Source organism: Odontesthes bonariensis, chromosome 21 (genome assembly GCF_027942865.1).
Source record: "Odontesthes bonariensis isolate fOdoBon6 chromosome 21, fOdoBon6.hap1, whole genome shotgun sequence".
Taxonomy (NCBI): Eukaryota; Metazoa; Chordata; class Actinopteri; order Atheriniformes; family Atherinopsidae; genus Odontesthes; species Odontesthes bonariensis.
The window spans coordinates 10,875,381-10,897,371 of NC_134526.1; the positions used below are offsets into that span (position 1 = coordinate 10,875,381).

The 21,991-nt window shown below is 40.0% G+C and overlaps 2 protein-coding genes across 14 annotated transcripts in view; one reads left to right on the forward strand and one right to left on the reverse strand.

Moving 5' to 3' along the window:
- gpatch8 (G patch domain containing 8) overlaps positions 1–3,080 on the reverse strand; it is a 25,868-nt gene extending 22,788 nt beyond the window's left edge. For 11 of the 12 annotated variants that reach the window (XM_075453205.1, XM_075453213.1, XM_075453218.1 and 8 more), the window contains exon 1: positions 2,973–2,993. Coding sequence is in view for 1 of the 12 variants with exons in the window: in XM_075453203.1 (XP_075309318.1) it covers positions 2,973–3,017 (45 nt within the window). In the remaining 11 variants the exon portion in view is untranslated. Of the gene's footprint in view, positions 1–2,972 lie in introns of all 12 variants that reach the window. The other variant, XM_075453203.1, reaches the window with a different exon arrangement.
- Positions 3,081–9,213: 6,133 nt separating this feature from the next.
- map3k14a (mitogen-activated protein kinase kinase kinase 14a) lies at positions 9,214–21,658 on the forward strand. Of its 2 annotated transcripts, none has more exons than XM_075454072.1 (16): positions 9,214–9,275; positions 15,386–15,670; positions 15,763–15,844; positions 15,929–16,151; positions 16,463–16,819; positions 16,915–17,049; positions 17,151–17,280; positions 17,660–17,788; positions 19,046–19,150; positions 19,247–19,404; positions 19,515–19,665; positions 20,031–20,351; positions 20,436–20,545; positions 20,874–21,012; positions 21,100–21,200; positions 21,302–21,658. In XM_075454072.1, exons 1-16 carry the CDS (start codon positions 9,233–9,235, stop codon positions 21,461–21,463), a joined length of 2,631 nt encoding a protein of 876 aa, XP_075310187.1. In that variant the 5' UTR covers positions 9,214–9,232; the 3' UTR covers positions 21,464–21,658. The 2 variants fall into 2 exon arrangements, with proteins under 2 accessions (XP_075310187.1, XP_075310188.1); XM_075454073.1 differs by lacking the exon at positions 9,214–9,275 and adding an exon at positions 13,362–13,774.
- Positions 21,659–21,991: the final 333 nt, after the last annotated feature.

Genomic DNA, 21,991 nt, shown 5'->3' on the forward strand with positions numbered 1-21,991 from the left:
TCTGCTCAGACCACTTAATGTGCCATCAGTACCGCCCTACGCCCACCACAATGACTTCTTATTTTCTCTTCTGCTCGTTCCCTCACTACTCTGACTCTCATACACAAATTTCAAGCAATGTTGCATGGTGCAAGGTAAATGATATTGGTTATGTCCTCTCATGTGAATTCTCACCGTAGTTTCAGTGGATGCTCTCTATACTACAAACACTAGGAGACCATAAGGCTACTGCTGGCCATCTCAGCAGGTGCTCATGAATTGCCACGCATTTTTCTGCAACTCAGGACAATGCATGTTAAAGCTCCGATGACAAAGCAGATCAATAAACTATACGAAGCTGCTGGGCTGAGTGTGCAGTACATATTAGTTCAACCATCTGTGGGTGTTTCCTGGACCGTGTTGCTTGGCAGCGAGCTTTAATCCATGGAGTCAGAGAGAAACTTTCTGAATACTGAACATATGAATGCCTTCACAGCAGATCTCACACACAGAGCTCCACTGTGCTGTGCCAGAGCCACTCTCAACAGACTCATTCAGACCACACAGCAATGCACCTCTCACAAACAGAATAGCTGAGAACACAGATCAACAGCAAATGCTGGAGGAAAAAAAAACTAAACCTTTTTACAAAATATCTGTACTATGCATCGAAGTTGCAATGTGTTTCATTGCATGCTATTCATTGGCCTATTTTTCCATAACATTGCACCTGCGAATCCCCAGTTAATTCTAAAATAAGCAGCTGCAGATTATAAAAAGGTTTCGATAAACTAAAAAGCATCAAACCAAGCTGTTCTTGTCAAAGAAAACATTTTTATGTAGTGATTTTAGCTAAAGGACAAATGTGATGGACAGAGGTCTGCAGAATTGACACTGGCATAGCCCCCTGGGGCGGTACTCAAATAACTGATCTCAACTCTAACGAAAGACAAACTGAACGTTGCGGTTACAACATCTTCCCCTCTCACACATAAGGTAGTCGAGATAAGAAAAAGAAGCAAAGCTTTTAATTTGGCACACGTTTTGGCTACCAAAATGTGTAGTGCATCTAGAGACAATCTTAATATTAATATTCACCACTATAGCTGTTTCCAGGTAAAGTCCCTGGAATATGAGCAGGTAACATAGAAGTCCACTTTCCAGAGCATTTTCTGCTACTAAGCGAGTTCAGTGGGTATATTGTACGTTCAGATACATGTGGTAGCTTTGTTTTTTAAAAGAAAACAGCAATTTTCCACGGTGTACTTTACACATCAGGTTTTGCCTCCTCTGTACTCGAGACACACTGGCCTGCAGCCCCTCCCTTGCATTTCCAGCTGTGAGAGAGCTTCTCCAGCATATGTCTGCCTTTGTCAAGTGCTTGTGTTAACCGCAACTGCAGGGAAAAAAATGACCAAACCAAAACTTCTGCACTTGTTCCAGAGCATCTCTGGAGTTCATGTGTGAAAACAGCTTAGGTTTACACACTGTGGCACAGCAACTTTGCAAACTGGATGATGCAAGTTGCTTCAGGTAGAGACATTCGAGGCGCTTCCTGGAATTAATATTTTGATATGACACCCAGTACCTGGATGAGGGAATTAAATCATTTGTGATTCTTATCACAAGCAAGGCAAAATACAAATCAGTGGTTCAAATGACCTTTTTGCTATTCATCCACTGATCCCTGAACCTGACACAAATTACACAAACAAGGATACTAAAGCAGTAACTTTCAGTTTAACTGTCTTTTTGGTAGATTAGCCAATAAATACTATGACAAACGTGGAAATCCCCAATCGTTAAAAAACGTGTTGATCGACTCTGAAGTGGATTATACAATGGGCTAACAGCCTAATGCCAAATGGGGGATTTGAAAGAAACCATTTGCGATGATAGTAAGCATGACAAACTAGGATAAAGATTATTGTGTAAGCCAAGCAGTGTTGAGTTAGACTTTACAGGGTGTGGTCTCACATCTCAGATAAGCAAGTCAAAGAAAAACGACACAAACACAGCTCATGCATTTCATTAACTCGGTTACTTTTGCATTTATTCTGAATAAACGAGGTGATTTAGGGTTATGCCACGAGAATGTCATCAAAAAAACATTGGAGGCCGACTTTTTAAACATATTTCATGGATGACCTCACATTGAAGCAGAAACAGAAAGCCTCCATTTACAAGGGCTGAACAAGCTTAATTTCTTGTGAAAAGCGCATTTCAGAATATAAACAAACCATGACATCATGGTAGTTCTTAATAAAGCAAATAATTCTAGCGACGTCAATACAACAAGACATCCATTGAATACATTTCCGAGAGGAAAAACACACGTTCGTCACTGATAGATTAACGTTAATAAGCGCAAAACATGATTGCCAAAAGGCAAGTTGTTAAAAAGCTATTGTTTTCAATGCCCCAAACTTGCGCTAAGTACGATTTTTATGTAAATAACGGAGGCGATCACAAATAATGTAAGATAGATGACTGCTTCAAGACAAATATGTTCGTGTTTACCAATGACTGTGGTTTAATTTGGGTTGTCAAAATGATACAGCAAATTGTTGCCATTAGTGTTACAGCAAGCAAATGCGTTTACAAGCTAGCCATCTGTTAGCCAGCTATACATCGTTAGCATATGTCGATAAATAACCAGCATACCCAAGGTCACTAACGAGCTGGTTGGTCTTCGGAATGTATTTTACGGTTGCATAGTTAAAACGGTTGAAATAGTCGGATATGATTGATAATCAAGCTGAAAGCACGCGAAAGTAGTCAACCACTGACGTTAGGGAAGTAAATATCAAAAGAGCCGCAGTGCACTAGCATTAGCTTAGCTAGCTTGCAGTGCTAGCAAACGACGTGTAGACCGAAACTCAAACAGCATAAAAATGTTTTTTTGGTTTCATAGCGTTTAAATACATCTTAATGTACGGATGTTTCAGCATGCAAGAATCTCTGCAAATGTCCATTCGTTTGGAATGCATTACCTGGAAATCACGCTCTTCGTTGAACCTAGAAAATCTGTCGGCCATTTTCTGTGCACAGTAGCAGCTTCTCCTCTCGCTCTGAGTGTGTTAGATAGGAGCGCGCTGTAGTGAGGATGTGCGCCCCGCAAACGGTCACTCTGCAGTGGATTCACATCTCACTCACCAAAACATTTCCACGTTACACATGGGCATTTACATAAGCAAAATAATTAATGTGATGTGTATCTCTAATGCTTTTAATTCAGAAACTGAATTCACACTTTAACTGCTCACGAAAGTTTAAATAAGGGCTGTATTACACACTGGATAAAGCACCTGGAACATGGATAATTTATTATCATAGCACTATATTACTTGCATTTGCATTACTCATAAGAATAAGTCGGTTTATTTTGAGATGTAATTAGATCCTAAATCCAAACTGCAACGAATGTTTTATACAAAAAAAGTCGATCTCATCTGAATACTTGTGGATTTCATTTTGTACAAATGTGCAACACAACTGAGGGTCACAGTAATTCATTTTCTCTTTTAACAGTGAAGTTTTTTTAAAGTGAAGAAAATGCATTCAATGTTTGCTGTTGATCAAGTCAAATTGCCCACACAGAAACACTGTTTTTATCACCAATACTTGATTCAATTACTTCTGTGTCAGATTGTGTTACTCCTGTTTTTAATCAAAGTCCGTGTGGGGGCTGGATGTAAACTGTAAACTATTACACCAAATGTATTATAATTATTATTAATGATGAATAAGATCACATGTGATTTACAAATAGGATGTGTGACAGTAGCAACATGAATGCAATTTTTGACGTATTGTATACTATGTTGAACTTGATTTCCAATCATATGATGCATCTGCCCTTTGTAGCTAGTTGTAAAATATGAAATAGGTACTTGACAAACCACATAATCTGTACAAGACACAGTGTATTAAAAGTGGGGTGCAGGTTCATTAAGGTCCCTATAAGTGGCTATGAAAGAGGATCACAACCAACAGGAGATGATAAATCATAATAACTACATCTGGATGAGAGGGAAGAGGAACGTTTGGAATTAGGCTGTAACCTAAATACAAATTCAAAGTATCTGCTTGTTGGATGCCTGCTGTTGAGAAATTACATACTTTTTTGTCTTTAACTTAGTATTTACAATGAGCAGAATAAATATAGGGTCCTCAAAACCACTTGAAGCTTCTTGTAACTTGTTTAGATGATAGACACAAGTTCACCCAATACAGAACATTTAAAAGACTTTAAATTGTCTTCAGCAAACAAATAATCAGTAATAAGAACACACTCCAATCCCCCTTCTTGCTCTCTTTAAATCAAAAACTTCTGTGGTTTGCTGAAAATCGACTACCGTGATGATACTGACAAAGATGATTTACAAGCTGGTTGAAATCCTTTTTGAATGTATCCACATGTTAGAGAGAAACCAGCACATTTATAGATGAACGTTCTTGAATTACTTACATGGTCATGTACACACATAAGTATTCTTATTTAAGAAACAATTGCCTATTTCAATCAAATGTCTCTACCTATCTGCACACACTAAGCAATAGAAGCTTCAAATTAAAAAACAGAACAGGTGATGCCTTATAGGTGTAGCTAGAATGAACTTAAGGTGGCCCTGCTGTGCAAATAGCTACAATGAGGGGAAAAAAACAACACTCATGAAATACTGTTTCATTACAGAGAACGTTGAAATAACTAGTTATATCAGTGCTATTAATGCTTGCAAAGTTTTACAGCATAAAATAGAGTTATAGTTAATAACCAAAGTAATTCAGTAACGGAACAGTTCATTAATAGGACTGCCAATAACCCAGGCTATAATGTTACATGTAAACATTAACCTAAGAAGACCTCTGTGCTGGAGCGGAAGTGCTCCACATATCTGTTGGTCTTTAGGTTACGACTCCATCTTATGGTGGATATATGACAATGCAGGTACCCTGACGTGTGCTGAAAAAAAAAAACTCACTTTAAGATACTGTAGATCTACTTGTGATCTTGTGCAAAGCCTCTTAGTACTATGTTACAAAAATAAGAATGACGCACAGCCCTCAGTGGATACGGAATGGTGTTAAACAATCAGACTTTAAATGTAACTAAAAGCATTTTAGATGAGATAAATCCAAAGACCAAATTCATTCAATAGAAGACCACACCTTTTAAAAATGGAAAACATTTGGAGTATCCTAATTAGAAAAGTTCTCAGGTGTTTACAGGGTGTTCTGAATGGAAGAAAGGGTGCTATACAGTGGTAAACATGGCCCTGTCCTAACTTTTTTAAAGCATAGTGCTGTCATCAAAGTGAAGATGAGCAAATATCTTTTTCATGAAATAGTAAAATGTCTCAGTTTCAACTGTTGACATGTTCCGTACGTTTTATTGTGAATAGAATATTAGTCTATGAATTTTGTAAATAATAGCATTAGAACTGTTTGCCACTTACTTGCTCGCACAACGTACATTACTTTGTGATTTATATATTCGTAAAATCTGAGCTATAGCCACAATAGCATGAAATGTAACACTTAAAATCTAAAGCCACTTCAACATGTGACTTTACAGCGTTTGTTAGAGCCAAATGCTCTAATCTAAAGGACTGGCCTCCAGCTGAACCTCTATCAAAGTGTCTGTGCCTGCACATTGACATAAAATACTCCAAAGGTGCTTCACTGAGTATGGAAGCTGCCAGCAGCTAAGCTATACTTGAAATGATTCTTTATTGCCATTATCTTGAGATTACAGGTAAATTATCTTACTATCCAGACCTGCTTTGTCTTGGTTACAGTAAAATTCCCGTCATTATCTCGCCATAAATCTTTTTGTTTTTTTCTCTAATAATAGTCAGCAATCACGAGAAAAGAAAACATTTTGATTCTGTAGTTATCAGACATTAAAAGTGGAGCGCCAAGCCAGCAGGTGTAGATAGCATCTTGACAATTGCAAAATTTCAGATGTCACTCAGAATAAGCTCCAAAATAAGCTCTGCGGGAGTTCTTACTCCTTCAACCTGACAGCTTCTATCGCCTCAGGTGACTACTCCTGGGTTCAGGTGTTGCTACCACAACAAGCACCAACCACCAGACGTTTTAATGGTGATCAGAGTTGAAGGCCCCCTGGACTGGGGCCTCTGCTAAAGGCTCACCGTCACTTAACGTTTGGGTGCATCAAATCTGTCCAACAACCTCCCTGCTACCTGGTCCAACTAACCACCAGGTGGTGATCAGTTCATTCTACACATAATATGGAAGATGTCATTTTTATTAAATGACCTGCATTGGGCTGGTTTAAATCACATTTTTCTATAGACAGCGTGGCATAATTTTCCATGGCTACACAGATGATATTTAGTTATACTTATTCATGAAGCCAGATTAAACCAGGAAGATGATGTCTAGCCATGTAGTTAACTCTAGATGTCATTACCTTGGCGTTCAGAATTACAGTGAGGAACCTTGCTGTTTTTTTTGTTTTTTTTTTCACCAGGATCTATGTTTGGACTCACATCCCACATCTTGAAAAGTTCTAGAGCGACTGTCACTTCAGTAGACGGGTGAACACCTTTCAGGACCCCTCTAAAGTTTGTATATCATCCTCGGGTTGGCGGTGCCATCATTTATCTGCTTCAGCAAGGCCACTCTCATCTGGGCTAAGCAGGCAGCACAATGAGATTAATGTTATCGGATTTTCCCAGTGCTTTTTTATTCAATTTAGTCTGTACTGCTATGTAAGAAGCTGCAGAAAATACAGATGGATGCCTCCACAAACACCTGGATTGTTGAATACCTCACTGACAGGTGAGGCTGAAGGGTTATGTGTCTGAGAAGGTGATTAGCAGCACAGGAAGACCATAGGGCACTGTAGTCTCACTGATAATCTTCACTCTGTATACCTCAAACTTCCAGTACATCTTCTGTCATCTCAAGATGACTGATTACAGGGAGCTGGTAGACCACTTTGGTGTGGGAACAATCACCTCGTCTTGATTGTTAACGAACAAAGAAGATGATCGTGGATTTTTGGAGGACCAGGAATAAGCCAAACACCGTCTTCATTCTTATAGTAGATGTGGAGGTGGTTGAGGACAACAGATATCTGGGATTCTACCTGGACAGCAGACTGGACTGGAAATGCAAGTCTGTGGAGGAGAGTCAATCTGCTTGGGGTAGCAGCATCGGAGCCAATGACTCAAAGAAACTTAACAAACTGATGAAGATGGCTGGCACTGTGTCGAGGACTGCTCTGGATCCACTGGAGTTAATTGTGAAAAGTTACACAAGTTACTGAACATAAAGAGCAACACTGCCCACCCTCCACATAACATGGAATTGAAACAAAGGAGTGTTTTTTTCCCCCTAATTTTTGTCTAATTTAATTTCATAAAAAACAGATTTCTGGGAAGTCCTTCTTTTATTGCAAAAATTAGGGAACATCTAGTCTCACAGTGATGCAGAAAAACTGGTCCATATATTTCTAACTTCAAATTTGGACTTCTGTATTTCCTTTACTTTATTATTGTGCTGTTCCAAAATATCGATGAAAAGTCTTCAGCATATCCGAATAATGCAGCAAGAATCAACAGGAGAGATCTCGTTTCTCCAATTTGGCTTCTCTCCATTTGACCCCTGTTAAATTCAGAATAGAATTTAAAATTCTTCTCACATGTAAAGCTTAATGACCAAGCTTCGTACAAAGTTTTCCCAACACAGCGCTTCACTCTCAGACTACAGGTTCACTTCTACTTCCTTGAGTTTCTAAAAGTGGAAAGAAGAATGGGAAGCAGAGCCTTGAGTTATCAGCTGCCTTTACCTTTAAGATTAGGCTGAAAACTTTGTTTTTTTTACAAAGCTTGTAGTTATGGGTGGTTCAGGTGACCCTGAACAATGGCTTACTTATGCCTCTATGGACTCAGAGCTATGACATTATTGTTATAAATAAGTTTTTTTTTTTTCAGCAGATATCCCAGGCCTTTAGTTATGTGTTTGTTGATCTCTCTTTCGTGTCCTCTCAACTGCCAAATCAGTTGAGGCAGATGGGCTTAGCGGAACAAAGCGAAGATTGGATGCAATCTGTTTATTTCCTTGGCTAGGCATGTTGTTTTTAAATGAATTGGCATTTCATGAATCAGACTAATTTAGTATGATTTGGATTCAATTTGATTATGATAAATTTGATTGAACTGGATTATAATTGGATTGAAAAGTATCTTTAAAGTGCTTTCAGAGGGCTTTTGTTGGGAATTTGTGCTATGCAAATGAAACTGAAAAGACAGTTCAACTACTCTCTTCATCCAAGAGTCCAAGACAAGTTTGCATCCTCTCATCTTCAGCTTTACCCATCAGTGAACATACAATGTGGTAAATGTTTGTAACAGCACTTGCCTGTCAACAAAATTTCTCTTTTTTTATGTACGAAAGCTTCAGAATGCTTCTCAGCAGTGGATCAATGAGAATATTCTTTGGTTGAAGAGAAACTGTGGCAAAGTTTAATGTAAATGGAGGACCAAATGTTTGACAACTCACTTTGATAACATTACTATCAAAAATCAGTGAGAACAACCAGCATAACAAGGCTGCTCTTTGATATAAAAAAAATCGGACGACAGCTTTCCCCTTCAGTGTGATTCAGAACAACAAATTATTCAGTTCTTTTTATATTTTCCACATTTTCTATACTTTTATATTTTCCCTATTGTTAATTCACTGCGGGCCTGAGATAAACACAGTTTCACTGTGTCCTGTACTCATAGTTGAATAGAGAACTTGACTTTTTCATCACTTTAAAACCTTAGTTAAATGTGCACATAAGTGTTTTATACTAAGAGAGCAACTGAACTATATTTAAAAAGGAGAACAATAGAAAATGAAATAATTTACGAGGTTTTAGTTAGGCTATGTGTAATCTATTCCAGCTCTGCTGTTTGAAATACCTTTTCGTTTCTCAGTTTTCATATAGCTCTACATCTAACGTCACAAATTGGAAAACAGGTCCTACACCAAGTCCTAACCTTTCACTTTTAAATTAAAAGCATAAATGTTACTTAACGTGAACATACAACATATTACTACTGCATAAGCAGAGATGAAAACATGTAACTGTAGTAACTATAATAATGGGACAAAGCTCGCTTTGAATCATAGCATTAGATGCTAGTATTGTAAAATGAAGAGGACATTGTAAACTTACGTTGAAATTTAACCGGAAACCCTTGCTGCAGGGAGACTGCTGTTGGTGAATGTGATGGTGAGACTGCTTTTGGCCGACGCCTTTTGCTACGGGCACGGTGAGAGAATTTTACTGTTTTTATCTGATATTAATTTATTTTCCCAAGTTATCAGTCACTGAGGTCAATCTTTGAGTCTATCTTTAAATAAAACCCTTTTTGTCTACAACACTCTGGCCTCTCGACGACAGCAAAAACCCTCCGGGCAAAGTTTTATGTGAAATGGCGGTGGAGATGACGAGAAGGAAGTTATGACTTTCGTGCACTCAGAACGCCTAAAACAAAAGAAAACATCGAAATATTGGTAGTTTCGTGTATTATTTTCCATCTTATGAGTTAAGGTAGATGGTTATGAATATAAAAGCTTCGTAATTTAGGCTTAAGTAGCCTAATTTTAATTAAGTTCGAACAGTTTTTCGAACAGATGTGTCCGATTTAAACATCTGCAGTTCCACTGTTTGGTGTTTTATTGTGTCAAATAGGCTAAAACCGATGGAGGAGTGCTAGAACCAAGAACCAATTGGTTGAAATGCATGCTTGAATAATAATGATAAAAGGAAATATTTAGTGAAATATAAACAACAAACAAATGAAGAGATAAAAAGATTAGTCAGACATTTTTTATTTAATTCAAACATCTTGAAAAGGTTGAGACAGGGGCAGCAAAAGGCTGGAACTTGTCCAGGTGGTTTAATGAAGAAACAGCTGGAGGAATATATTGTCAGTAACATGATTTGGTATAAAAAGTAAAATTTTTGAGCAATTTCAGAATAATATTCTTCTGTGTAAAATCCATCCTCTACAGTACATGATATTATCAAAATATTCAGAGAAATCTGGGGATTTTACATTGGATTTCTGTGATTTTTTTTAATTTTTTTATTGACTGTCGGGCAGCAGTCTTTCTCGGTGCCAAAGCTCATTTAAAGTGGACTGTTGTGATGTGGAAAATTGTTCTGTTGTTGGAGAAATAAAAACTTTGAATTAATTTTGGAAATCAAGGATGCTTCGTCCTTTGGACCAAAGAGAAGAGGGACCATTCAGTGTATCTGTTCTCACTTTAAAAGCCTGCATCTCTGATGGTATAAGGGTGCATTAGTGTCTGTGGAACTGCCACTTGCACATCACCATTGAAGTTGTTAGGTATATAGGTTCCCACCCAGACAACAAAAGCAATTTTAAAAATAGCAAAAGCTTTCAGGACAGTTGAGAAACAGAAAGTAACTGAGACAGTGGAACCAAAGCACAAAAAAAGAGTGAAGAAATGATTTTTTATCAGAAGATATGCCGAAAATAATTTGTACAAAATATGTATATTTGGAAAATAATTTAAAATGTGTCAGATTATGAGCAATTCCACGTTTATTCTTTCATTTTTTCTCATTCTAACCAAGCACTTTTTTTATTTCCACATCTCCCTTTAAGTCATTTCTCTTTTTCTCCCAGTATCACATGAAGATAAGTTCTTTAGACGTATGCCAGTGGCTACAAAAGAAACAAACACCTTGAGCATTAAAACACAACTAATGAAAAAGGAAACCAGTAAAAATGCGTAATTTCTCATCATTTAACCTCACTAAGCTTGTCAAGGAGTTAAATTCAGGTCCAGTACAGGTATATGTCATGTTGCCGCTATCGTCTAATGTTTTATCTACCTTATCTGACATAGTCATTAGACATAGGCATTAGGCATTATTAGCTCTTATCTACGAAATTAAATTCTTAGATAGATTCCCCTTGAAGGGTACTGTCTGTCAGGTCCAAGCTCGACTGTTTCCCAGCACTGGACAGACAATTTTGGCCCAGTTTTGGCTCAAAGTCAAACTGCTGGTCTGAATTTGCAGCTAAGCACCCTGGCTTGAGTCCATCTTTGAATGAAACACCCGGTGTCCTGTCACTGCAAACGTGCTATTCTCATTTCCTTTGCAAAATGGCAAGAAAGTGCTGATAATGCTTTGGACAAAATCTGTTCTCTACACATCAAGTACCACCACACAACTACACGGAATTGCAGTTTTGTCTAACACAGTTTTCAGGTTATTTACATTGAACTTGCACAACATCTCAGTTTGACTTGTTTTTGTTTAACCAACTGTTCAGAACCTAAAATAATAATGTCCTCTTCCTCCCCCCCGAATCATCATAATCAATCAAATACTCACAGTTGATTTACAGAATGTCACAAGTTGAATGAAAGCATTTTTCAGCAAAGAAAAGACTTTGAGCAGGACACTTCCTGTAATGTCTCCTGTTTGTTTACTTTAGTTAATACTTAGGAAGTTGTCGGATAAAAGAACTGTTTGAAAAGACTCGGATGTGTTTAAATACTTAGTTGCTCTTAAACGTACATGTACATGTTTTTTAAAAACCTTTTATGTGTAGACAGCTGCTATGTATTCCTGACAAATGGGCGGCACATCACTTAAGGGAAGCTTGGCAGTGTTTATAATGTGTCCAACTTCAGTTTGAGTCCCTTCCCAATGTCCTTACTAAAGGCTTTGGAATTTCATTAATCTGTGCAAGTGCACAGCAGAGGTGAGCTCAGTGTAATAAGTAACTGTGTAAGAAGTTCAGCTCAGAATCTATCTGCAACAGACCACCACAAAGTGTTCATCTTTATGTCTTACATATAAAGAGGAACAGAATTAAAGTTTATTAGATATTTACTTTCACCTCCCAATGTAGTCCAATGCCCCAGTTTGCAATAAATCTTGTGGGAAGGTTTTTGTTGGCTCTGACAAGAGAGGTGTATGTGTTCAGCCTGACAGAAAAAAAAGGCCAACTTTGTTAATAATTAAAGAGTTCTATAAAAATGGGACTGGATGAGTGATAGACTGCAACAATAGAGCAAGTTTAGGGTTGCGTTTCTGCATTATGATTTAAGGATGTAGCCAAACTGAGGTCTGTTCAGCGTTGAGAATTAGGGCCTGATTCCTATATTACTTGCAGAAGCTCCAGGGAATTCCTGATCAGCTCCAAATTCCAACAGCGGCAAAAAAATGATCTCAAACATAAAGCTTGAATAATATGGGTTGATCGGCAGCAACAAAAGGAACAAAAGTCCCGCAGAAGAGAGCGTAGTCCCCACAGAGCTGTGATCCATACTTAATGAGTCAGTCTGTTGTTGCATGAAGAGAAGGAGTCAGCTAATACGGTGTAAATACAAGTTCTTCAAAGTGCGCTCAGCAAGCTATGCTCCAAAACGCTTTGAAAAACTCTGCATGACTTATGGACAAAATATTGTTGCTTTATCTCTCCTTTAAAACAATTAATGTTCGAGACAATTTCCCAGAGCAAGAGATGATGTCATAGAAATTCTTAAAATCTTAAATGCCCACGACATCGTCCAGAAACTTTTACTGTTTTTCTAAGACACTGTTTCTTATCACTGAAGGTGCATCGTGCATCTTGCATTTAGCTTTTGTGCGCTCATGACATACAGCCGAGCCTCTCAAGTGGTATTCTGAATTTCCTGTGTTCAGCTGCGGTTTTGTATTTAGTAACTTGTTTTGCTGCTTTAAAGAAAAACAAGTGAGATTGTTTCAGGGAGATAAAGACGACGTCTCACATCAGTGACACCTCGTGTATTTGCTCCTGTTCTCTTGTTGCAAATATTTTCCACACCAAGATATTCGTAATTTCACAAAGAAATCTCTTTGACAACAGAACATATTGTGTGACATACTGTGTGTGTGTGTGTGTGTGTGTGTGTTGAGGGGTGTGTGTGACATGACATGTGACAGGCTTTTAAATCAGTTCATGGCTACAGGGCACACGCTCCTAAGGATATCCCACATAAAACGGGCCAAATCTCTATACATTTCATTGAATGATGTTGATTAATCGATGAGCAGATCTCTTCTCTTAACATGCAGAGCAGTGTGATAGCTCTTCACCGCTCTCTACTTTATTAGCAAACAACTTAAAAGTCGATGCTGTGCTGTATTGCTCACGTGTTTTATTTCTTTACTAAGATAGGATCGTCTCTTGAGAGACCTAAGCAACAGAACGCTGTTTTTGTGGCCCTATTCATAGTTCCCAGCCGTAATCAAACATGTTATCCTTTAATCTGCTGTAGTTAGAAGGCACAGCAAGCAAACCAGCTCTTTTGGAGTGCGCAGAGGGAGGGGGGAATATGGGGAAGTGTAGATGCATTTCCCATAAGTCATTGTCAGACGGCTCCTCCCCCCTTTTGGCTGCTCGCCAGCATCAAGCAGAGCAGAGAGCAAAGCAGCCGAGGCTGCCGACACATTACCGGAGATCATGAAGGACAAGGCGAACTAACAGAGCACCTAGTTAACATCGATGAGGTTATTTAGAGTGGACACACAGGAGAGAGACAGCAGCTCAGACTGGCATCTGTCGATACGTCTTAGCGGTACTCTGCCTCACATGTACACAGAGTTGTTTTTGTGGTCGTGTTTATTACAGAGGATTTTTTTCAATTTCCTTTCCACGTAAATTTGTCGGGGTGTGGCGGTGCAGCATTTAGAGACGGAAGTGACAGTTGAATCGCATCGGTACAGATAATCTTGCAGCACATGAAGTCATCAGAAAAGGTAATGCCATTACAAAACTTTAAACAGTTTCTGTTCAAATTTGGCGGCAGGTTTTCTGTATTATTACTCGCATTAGTGTCGATACTGTAGGTAAAATGCAAAGACGATGAGCTTGTAGGCTGCTGAGCGGTTGTTTTATTGAAGATCTCAGGGTTAAACTTCGAGGGAATGGCTGTGATCAAGTGACAAACTGATGCAACATGCTGTAACTGAGGTTCCCGGCTCTCAGTTTGTGCTCTTTGAAACTGCAGTGCTGATATAAAAGCTGTTTGTCTGAACGTAGCCTACATGTTTTACAGTCATATATATTGAACAGGTCTTAACTTCCAAGTTATAGGCATAGAGGGATGCAAATCATTATTTGCAATCTGGCCAGGCTCTACATCACGTCGTATATTTCCTCTGAAATAGGAATCCTTGCTTTAACGACACAATTGCAACTGTCAAGACGAAGGCAGGGTTTCCTGTCTCTTCTGCTCACCGCACACTTTCAGAGTGTCAGTTTTTTTTCAGCATGCGAGTGATTGTCGTCTTTTCGAAATTACATGGCACTGTCCAATATGCTAAACTTCAAACGGGCTGTTAAGCGGTACATTAAAAAGGTGTTAAACCGGTCGGTGTGCATATTTCTTGGCAAGAGTAAATACTGATTCAGGTAGAGTTGAGTTTATAACCTTTCAGTTTGGTTAAAGGTTGTGATTCGCGAATGACAAAAGTAACCGTTTAGACATTAGGTAGTATCAGTAAAACACCCCATAAACAGAAATAGTAAAACATTAAGACCTGAACTTAGAGTGGCATCAACAGAAAGAGCTCAAATGTAGCATGGTTGATATGTATATGGATGTCACTGGCCTTGTTTTTCTCTTCCACTGTCATCACTCTTAGTAGCAGAAGATAATAATCCAGTGTTACAGTTTGAACTTTACAACATTAATCAAGGTCACTCTTTCCTGATGACAGGCAGTTACCATGTGACTGTGCAGAAGTGATGCAGAACCTTTCTGTGTGATCAGAGGTTCAGAGAACATGTGCAAGAGGTTATTTTCATGTAAAAAATGTTAAAGTTCTGTTCTGTAAAACAATGCAAAAGTGTTCACAATTAATTGGTAACTAAGCAAGACCTAGAACTAAGCAAGAGTATTTTATGGTTTTCTTTGTCATATGATAGTTAACTGAATGGGTTTTGAACCCTCTGCATCAAAAGGTCTTCAAAAGGCATTTATCTTTTTCTAGCTTTTTATGGATAAAAGTTAATTAAGAAAACACCTAATATCCATTATCACAAATATGTTTGTTAAAAGTTCCGACTGGAGCCTTTCTGTAAAAATGGCAACAAGATATCAGAAAAGAGAGAGTTTGGTGTATCAAAGCCATGACAAAACACATTTATGACCCAATATAATATGACCCAGGTCTTTGTACCTGGAAAAAAAAGATAAAGGCTGTAGGTCAAGAGGTAACGGGGCTGTCTATCAATCAGAAGATTGCAGACTCAATCTCCACATTGTCTCCACCTAATGCGCACTGCATTCTTAAGTCACTTTGTATAAAATTGTCTGCAAAATGACTGGAATGTAATGTAACCTGAATGATATTCTGTCCTTCCAGATCCATCAGTTAAAATGGCGGTGAGTCAGAGGCTTTTCAACTCAACAGCTCCATTCTGCAGTTCTCCCCAAGCTGTGCTGAAGGGGTCATACCCACCATGCTCCAACACAGATCAGGAGACGGAGGAGGAGGAGGAGGAGGGGAAGGAAAAGAAAACGGACTACAGTGATGTTACAGAATGGACTAAAAAAAACCCTGTGATTGCGAAGCTCCTGACACATGGAACTGCAGAGCAAGTGGGAAAAACGTCCATTAAGACCTTAACCATCATTGCTCAGGCTGAATGTAAATATGTTTGTTCGTTATTTATTTTCATTCTGATACACAATTAATCGGTGCCTGGATTGGAATGAATAGCAAGATTCTTCTCTCTTTAGGTGAAACCCAGGACTCCCAGGAGTTTAGCCCCTCTTGTTATGAACGCTCCTATATTCCCTCCCCAAACTGCTACGTCGGCAGGTATGACATCAACATGACAACAATCCACACATTTGTTTACTGAAGTGTCTAACTTCAGTGTCTAACGAAATTATATTTTTTCAGTCTTTCCTCTGAACACAACAACGTGGCGTGCCCGACGACAGCCTCTGTCCAGCAGCCGGGCTGCTCTTCAGCACACCTCACCCCAAGACAGAGGGGCCGGCGGAGGCAAAAGCGCAAGGGGAAGAAGAAGCCGGAGAAGAGGAAGGAGAGGCAGCAACAGAGACATCGGACGCCCTCTGGAGTTCCTGAACAGGAGAGTGGAACTTCTCTTGTCCCGATCCTGGTGAGAATCTGTTCTCCTTTGTGTCTTACTGCGTGTTACATTTAAAAAAAAAAGGTTTGAAATCAGTTTTCAGATATATGGTTGATATTTAGTGTACTGTATCCTTCATATGTAGTGTTTTCTTTGTGAATCATTTCCAAGGAGAGATTGCCTCATTCTTTGGAAGTTGAAGCCGCAGTCTTAAGACATCCATGTAAATATTAGTCTTCCTGTGTTTTAGAAGTGAAACACTGAGCTTCCTCAAGGTTGTGAGTGTTCAGCCTATAAGAATGTAAACATCATGTTTGATCAAATGTGTTTTTCCTCTGTAGGAGGAGGCGTCTCTTGGAGGGAGCAGCGACCTCAGCACCTCTTGCTGTAGCAGCATTGAGAGCTCAGAGGAGCAGGAGCGAGGGACACAGATCTACAGCACAGGCTCCAGCTGCTCTCTTCTGAACTGGGCCCTCCCCAGCCTCCACCCATGTGAGCAGGACAGCAGCTCAGACTCCCTGAGCAGTCTGGGAGACTGTTCGCTGGCCCTTGCTGGCCTCAGGGGCAGCGTCAGTCAGGGGGACCCGTGCTACGCAAGGCCCTTTTTTAAAGATGTGGAGGGGGATGCAAGGGAGGAGGAGGATGAGTCCTTTGCAGCCGATTCTGTGAGCAACGAGGGACTCATCTTTTACAATGAAGTATGTTCCTCGATTCTTCAGTGAACTTCCTTTCTTATCTTTGTTGTAGATGGGGTTCTACCGAAACTAACTTGTTCTCCCCCTTTCTCTGACAGAAAATCCATCCTGTTGACTCTGAATACAAGGAGGGGAGTGAGTATGTGCTATCGCAGTTTATAAAGGAGGGATCCTACGGCGAAGTGCACAGAGCTCAAGATGTGAGCACGGGATTCAGATTTGCTGTCAAAAAGGTAGATAAGAAAATTTTGCCATCCTGTTTTTTTTTTCTTCCATTGCCTAATTTAAAAGTGGGCCGTGTGGGATCTTACTCGTGCTCCTTTGTTTTTCACAGATTCCTCTTAAGAGGTTCAACAGTGAGGAGGTGGGTACGTGGAGTACCCTCAGTTCTCCTCGCGTGGTGGAGCTCTTTGGAGTGGTCAGAGAGGGGCCTTATGTCGTCCTTTTGATGGCGCATAAATCTGGTAAACAAGCCTCATTTTTTCTCTCTCTCTCTTTAATTTTTTTTTTTTTTTACACAGAGTGCACTTTTGAAGTAACAGCTACTGTTGCCACACATCTGCTGTGAAGCATCAGGATGATACAGTTCATGTGTTGTGTAATGGGCATGTGATTGATGTCAAGATGCGGCAGTGGGTGTTTCTTGGGTGTTGTAAATGACTGTTGAGCTTCCTATAAGTGTTGTGGCCCATACTGCATCAAACATCACAATGACATATCTTGCTCTCTATAAATTTATCATCAAAAATTGGCCTTCTTGGCATGCCATAAAAACACAATGTTACCGTGTGGCTGAATACCAGCAAGTCTTTGCCTCAGTCTGACTCCATCTGTTTTGTCCAGGCTCCCTAGGTGAGCTGATAGTGGAGCGGGGCCGTCTGCCAGAGGATCTGAGTTTGTACTACCACTCTCAGGTTTTAACAGCGCTCGAGTACTTGGGGAAGAAAAAAGTAGTCCATTTGGATATTAAAGGTATGCTATAAAAATGAGGATTTCCTTTCACAAAGTCACAAAGTCTGATCTTAGTTATTCTAAAACTTAAAAATGCAAAGTGTCATGAAGAAGAATGACTTGATGTTTGATTCCTAAGCGGTGTATTTGATGATGTTAGAGAACTAAAACCTGGTTTTGTTATTTATATACACCATTCTTGTTGGAAGGTAGCACAGGAAAGAGGAAAAGTAATTGACTTTTTCCTCGATATGTGTGAAAACAATGTCATCCTTATTTTGTCTTCAATTTAATAGTAAACATGTCCTCCTCGATAATGGTGATTCAGTAAATGTATATTTATATCGTGCCTGTGGAGTGATGAGATGTCATATTTAGATGTCAAGGAACAAACTCCGAATATTGGCCCTATAAACACCTGAAAATGAACAGTTTCACAGCAGTAATAAAAGTAGAACAAAATTTATCAGCTTGACTTTCACTTCCCTTCTTACCCAGTGGAAAACGAAATATACAGCGAGAGTAAGTCAGATTTCTACTTAAGTCCCTTCAGAGGATTTTGGTGTCTATGTGAAGATGTTGTTTGGAACACAAGTGTCATAGATACAGCCTAGATTTGATCTAGAGGCACCTGTGCGTTTTGTGAAACCAGATTACCACTGCCGGGCTGGGAATTTCCCACAGTGTGACTCACCGCTGCTCTTTAGAAACAGCGCATGTGCGCAAGATCAGGAGAGCAAGAAAGAAAGGAAGAACGATGCAGATGGGGGATGGGACGAGGAGCAGGAAGTTAGAGAGAGGAGAAGAAAAGAAAAGCTGCGAGTGTAGAAAGAAGAAGAGAATATGACAACAATGGGGGGATGGATTTAGAAAAGGGGAAACAGAAAAACAGAAGCAGAATGACATCAGAAGAAGAATAGCAAAAGGACAAAAGCACAAGCGGCAACAAAAGTAGATTTTTTTTTTAAGCTTAAGCGCCACCTGGTGTTTGTAATGCTTCATGAAAAAAAAGAAGGACAACTTTTTAAACATTTTAAAATCTCCTGCCTCCCGGTTACTCGTCTCCACGTTCATTTCACATTAAAGTTTTTTCCCTGCGGCAGCTGTCCCTCACTGACTTCATGTTTCCCTCTGTGCGGCTCCTTTGTCTGCCGACCATTTAATGTCCATACAGCTGCTCTGTTTCTAATTATGTCATCGACAAACTTCAGTTACAACACTGCGCCTGTGAAGCCGCTGAGCTGTGCAAAGATTAATGGCTCTCTCTGGTTCTCACAGCTGACAACGTGTTGCTATCAGAAGATGGAAGAGACGCCTTTCTGTGCGACTTTGGACACGCAGAGAGACTCAACAACCAGGGGCAGAGCCTCAGTGGGTCCAGAGGTAAAGCGTGCTACTTCAGCTAATCATATCAGATGACATGTAACTGATCCCCTTCCATGCCTCGATTTAATGTTTTCCCAATGTAATTCAATGCAGATCTGAAGGGCACAGAGACCCACATGGCCCCTGAGATTGTAAAAGGGGATCCCCGGGGAGCCAAAGCAGATGTGTGGAGCAGCTGCTGTATGTTACTGCACATGCTCAATGGGTGTCAACCATGGACAAGATACTACACCTGCATACTCTACCTGAAGGTGCTCTTCACAGCAACGCACAGATGTCAAACCCCGCTGCTTCATCACAGATGTTTGCCTCACCGAGTATTCACGCCATTGACTAAATCTTGTAATTGTGATGGTTACAGATTGCAAACGAGCCTCCCCCTCTGAGAGAAATCCCACCTGACTGCTCCCCTGTCACTGCTGAAGTCATAAAGGAGGGACTCAAAAAAGATCCCGAGGAAAGATCATCAGCATCCGACCTTAAAGAAAAAACTGGCAGGGCTCTAAGAAAAGGTGAAGTAAAGTAGCAGGTTTTTTTTTTCTCATTCTTTACTTAACTTTTGAAGGTTAAATACTTTTAAAGAATAATGGCTCGATAGGCTATGTCTGCATCTCTTAAACTTAAAAACATAGTTTTAGAACACAATTATTGGCTTGATTATATTGAAACTAGTTAGAATAGTAGGATAGTTGGAAGAACCTTTTTCAGCCCTGACCAGTCTGTGAGGGTATTCCAATCAATTCCAAGTATGGCAGTGCAGCTTTATGTAGCCTTAGTGGAAAAGAACACCTGAGACATCAACATTTTTATCAACTCAGATCACCTGTAACATCAGTATAACAACTGGACAGTTCATCATGTTTTTTTTTAATTGCAGTTGGAGGACTCACTAGTCCAGTCAGAGGACCCTACACTGAGCCATTGTATGTTGTCACCAAACCGTCTGACTCCCTTCAGCTCATGATTAGCAGTACTGACTTTGAGGATGAAGAGGAACCTCTGGAGTCTGCTGACAAAGGGATCACAGCAGGACTGGGGACAAAGAAACTGGATGATGAGACAGAGTTCAAGGCTGCTTCTAATGAGTCAAAGCGAGGTTTGTCTTCTAGTCCGCAAATGCTGATCTCTGAACCAAACCTCAAGAGGTGTAACAAGATCACCACTGTGCCTGAACTCGAGCTTCGCAAACTGGAGAGAGGTGAGGTGTCAATGTTCTTTCTGTGTTTGTGTGTTAGATGTGCCGCTCGGGCCCTGCTCATGGTTTTCCCGTTTGTTTTTTCAGATTTCTTCGTTAGCAGTCTATCCCAGCTTCATCCCCCTGAGATGCAGGAGCAACTTCTCTCTTGTATCAACAGTGACTACAACTCCAACTGGGAGCCATGGGATAAAAAGGTCATTCAAAATGCACAGAAGTGGGCATTTTTGATTTAAGATCTGAGCTTTGTCACTTTGTCAGCCTCTACACATTTCTTCAGATAAAAAGAACGTTGTGTACATCCTAATCTGTGTAGCATGTGTTTGTGTTTTGAGAGGAACGATGGTTAATATGAGGGAAACGGTCTTCCAGTGAAAAACAGACATTTGTATCAAGTTTGTAAAGCTCTGTGAAGTGTGAAAATTCCCCATAAAGACCTAATATAGACTGAGCATGATATTCTGAATGTTTGCATAATCAGCTCAACTGTTTTTCTTGTGTTTCTCATTTTTAAACAAACCCCAGGACTCTGGCCGTTGGTCCCTGAGCCCCGGAGACGACTTCAGCTCTGGTGTGTTCTCCTACAATAGTCAGCCAGATGCGCCAGTCTTCAGTATGGATTTGCTGGGTCACACACAATTTCCACCACCTTGCTGTTTTGAAGGTGAGATAATAGATAAACCTCGATCTTTTGCCCATTTCTTCCACGTGTTATCAAATTGTAAACGTTTCTGCTCTGCGACTGGTGCAGGGGTGGATGTCTGCATCAGAGACTTCAGCAGCAGAAACATTCGGATCAGAGAGATGCGTCGCGTTAAAGTGGGCCACATCGCCACTGGAATAAGTGATCAGGTGAGAGCTAACAGGGTCACCCATTCACGTGTTGAGAGATGTTCTTGTTGTTCAGTTTGAGTGGATGAAAGGGAAGAGCTAACTGAGCATCTCCGTTGTAGATCTCTGAGCGGGTGTTCACTCTGGAGACTCCACAGGGCCAGCAGATTGCTTACGATGAGGAGGTGCATGAATCCGGTCTGGAGCTCTGCTGTGTTCCTGCTCCAGACTTCAGCTCTGCCTGGATGTGGAGGATCAGAGACGGCGCGCTCGAGACAAAATAGAGCACACACCGAAGTTTTTGATGACTTCACCCTGTGTCGAAGAGATTTCACGATACACCTGCTTTTTAATCAGTCTCAATGTGCCAGTGCAGTTTTGATCAGCCCTTCTCATGCTTTTATATTCGTGTCTTACGGTTTGTATGTTGCACTTTTCATTGCATTCTTACTGTGAAGAAATAAACAAACTGAAATGTGCAGTGTGTTGATCATTCTTGATCTTGTGTTCATATTTTGTTTTTCAATCTGCATAGGTCATTACTTCTGTGTAAAGTATAAAGTGGACCATTCATCCATTTTCTGAACCCACTCCATTCTTTAAGGTCTCGTGGGAGAGACAAATAAACAATTAGGATCCGACTCAAATTAAGCTCAGTTCTCCTGGGGCAGTTAAATCCATGGCACATAACAGTCAAGAGGGTGTCTTTGCATAAAGATGCACAAACTTATATATTTAGAAAATTAATATGAAGCTCATTCAATCCATTAATGCTTTCGGGAAGTATTTAGAAACCATAACCCATCCTCTAC

Coding starts and splice junctions, on each gene's coding strand:
- map3k14a (XM_075454072.1), top strand. CDS start 9,233: ATGGTGAGACTGCTTTTGGCCGACGCCTTTTGCTACGGGCACG. Junction 17,050..17,150: donor TCAGATTTGCTGTCAAAAAG/GTAGATAAGAAA, acceptor TGTTTTTCACAG/ATTCCTCTTAAGAGGTTCAA. Junction 17,789..19,045: donor AGTCCATTTGGATATTAAAG/GTATGCTATAAA, acceptor TGGTTCTCACAG/CTGACAACGTGTTGCTATCA.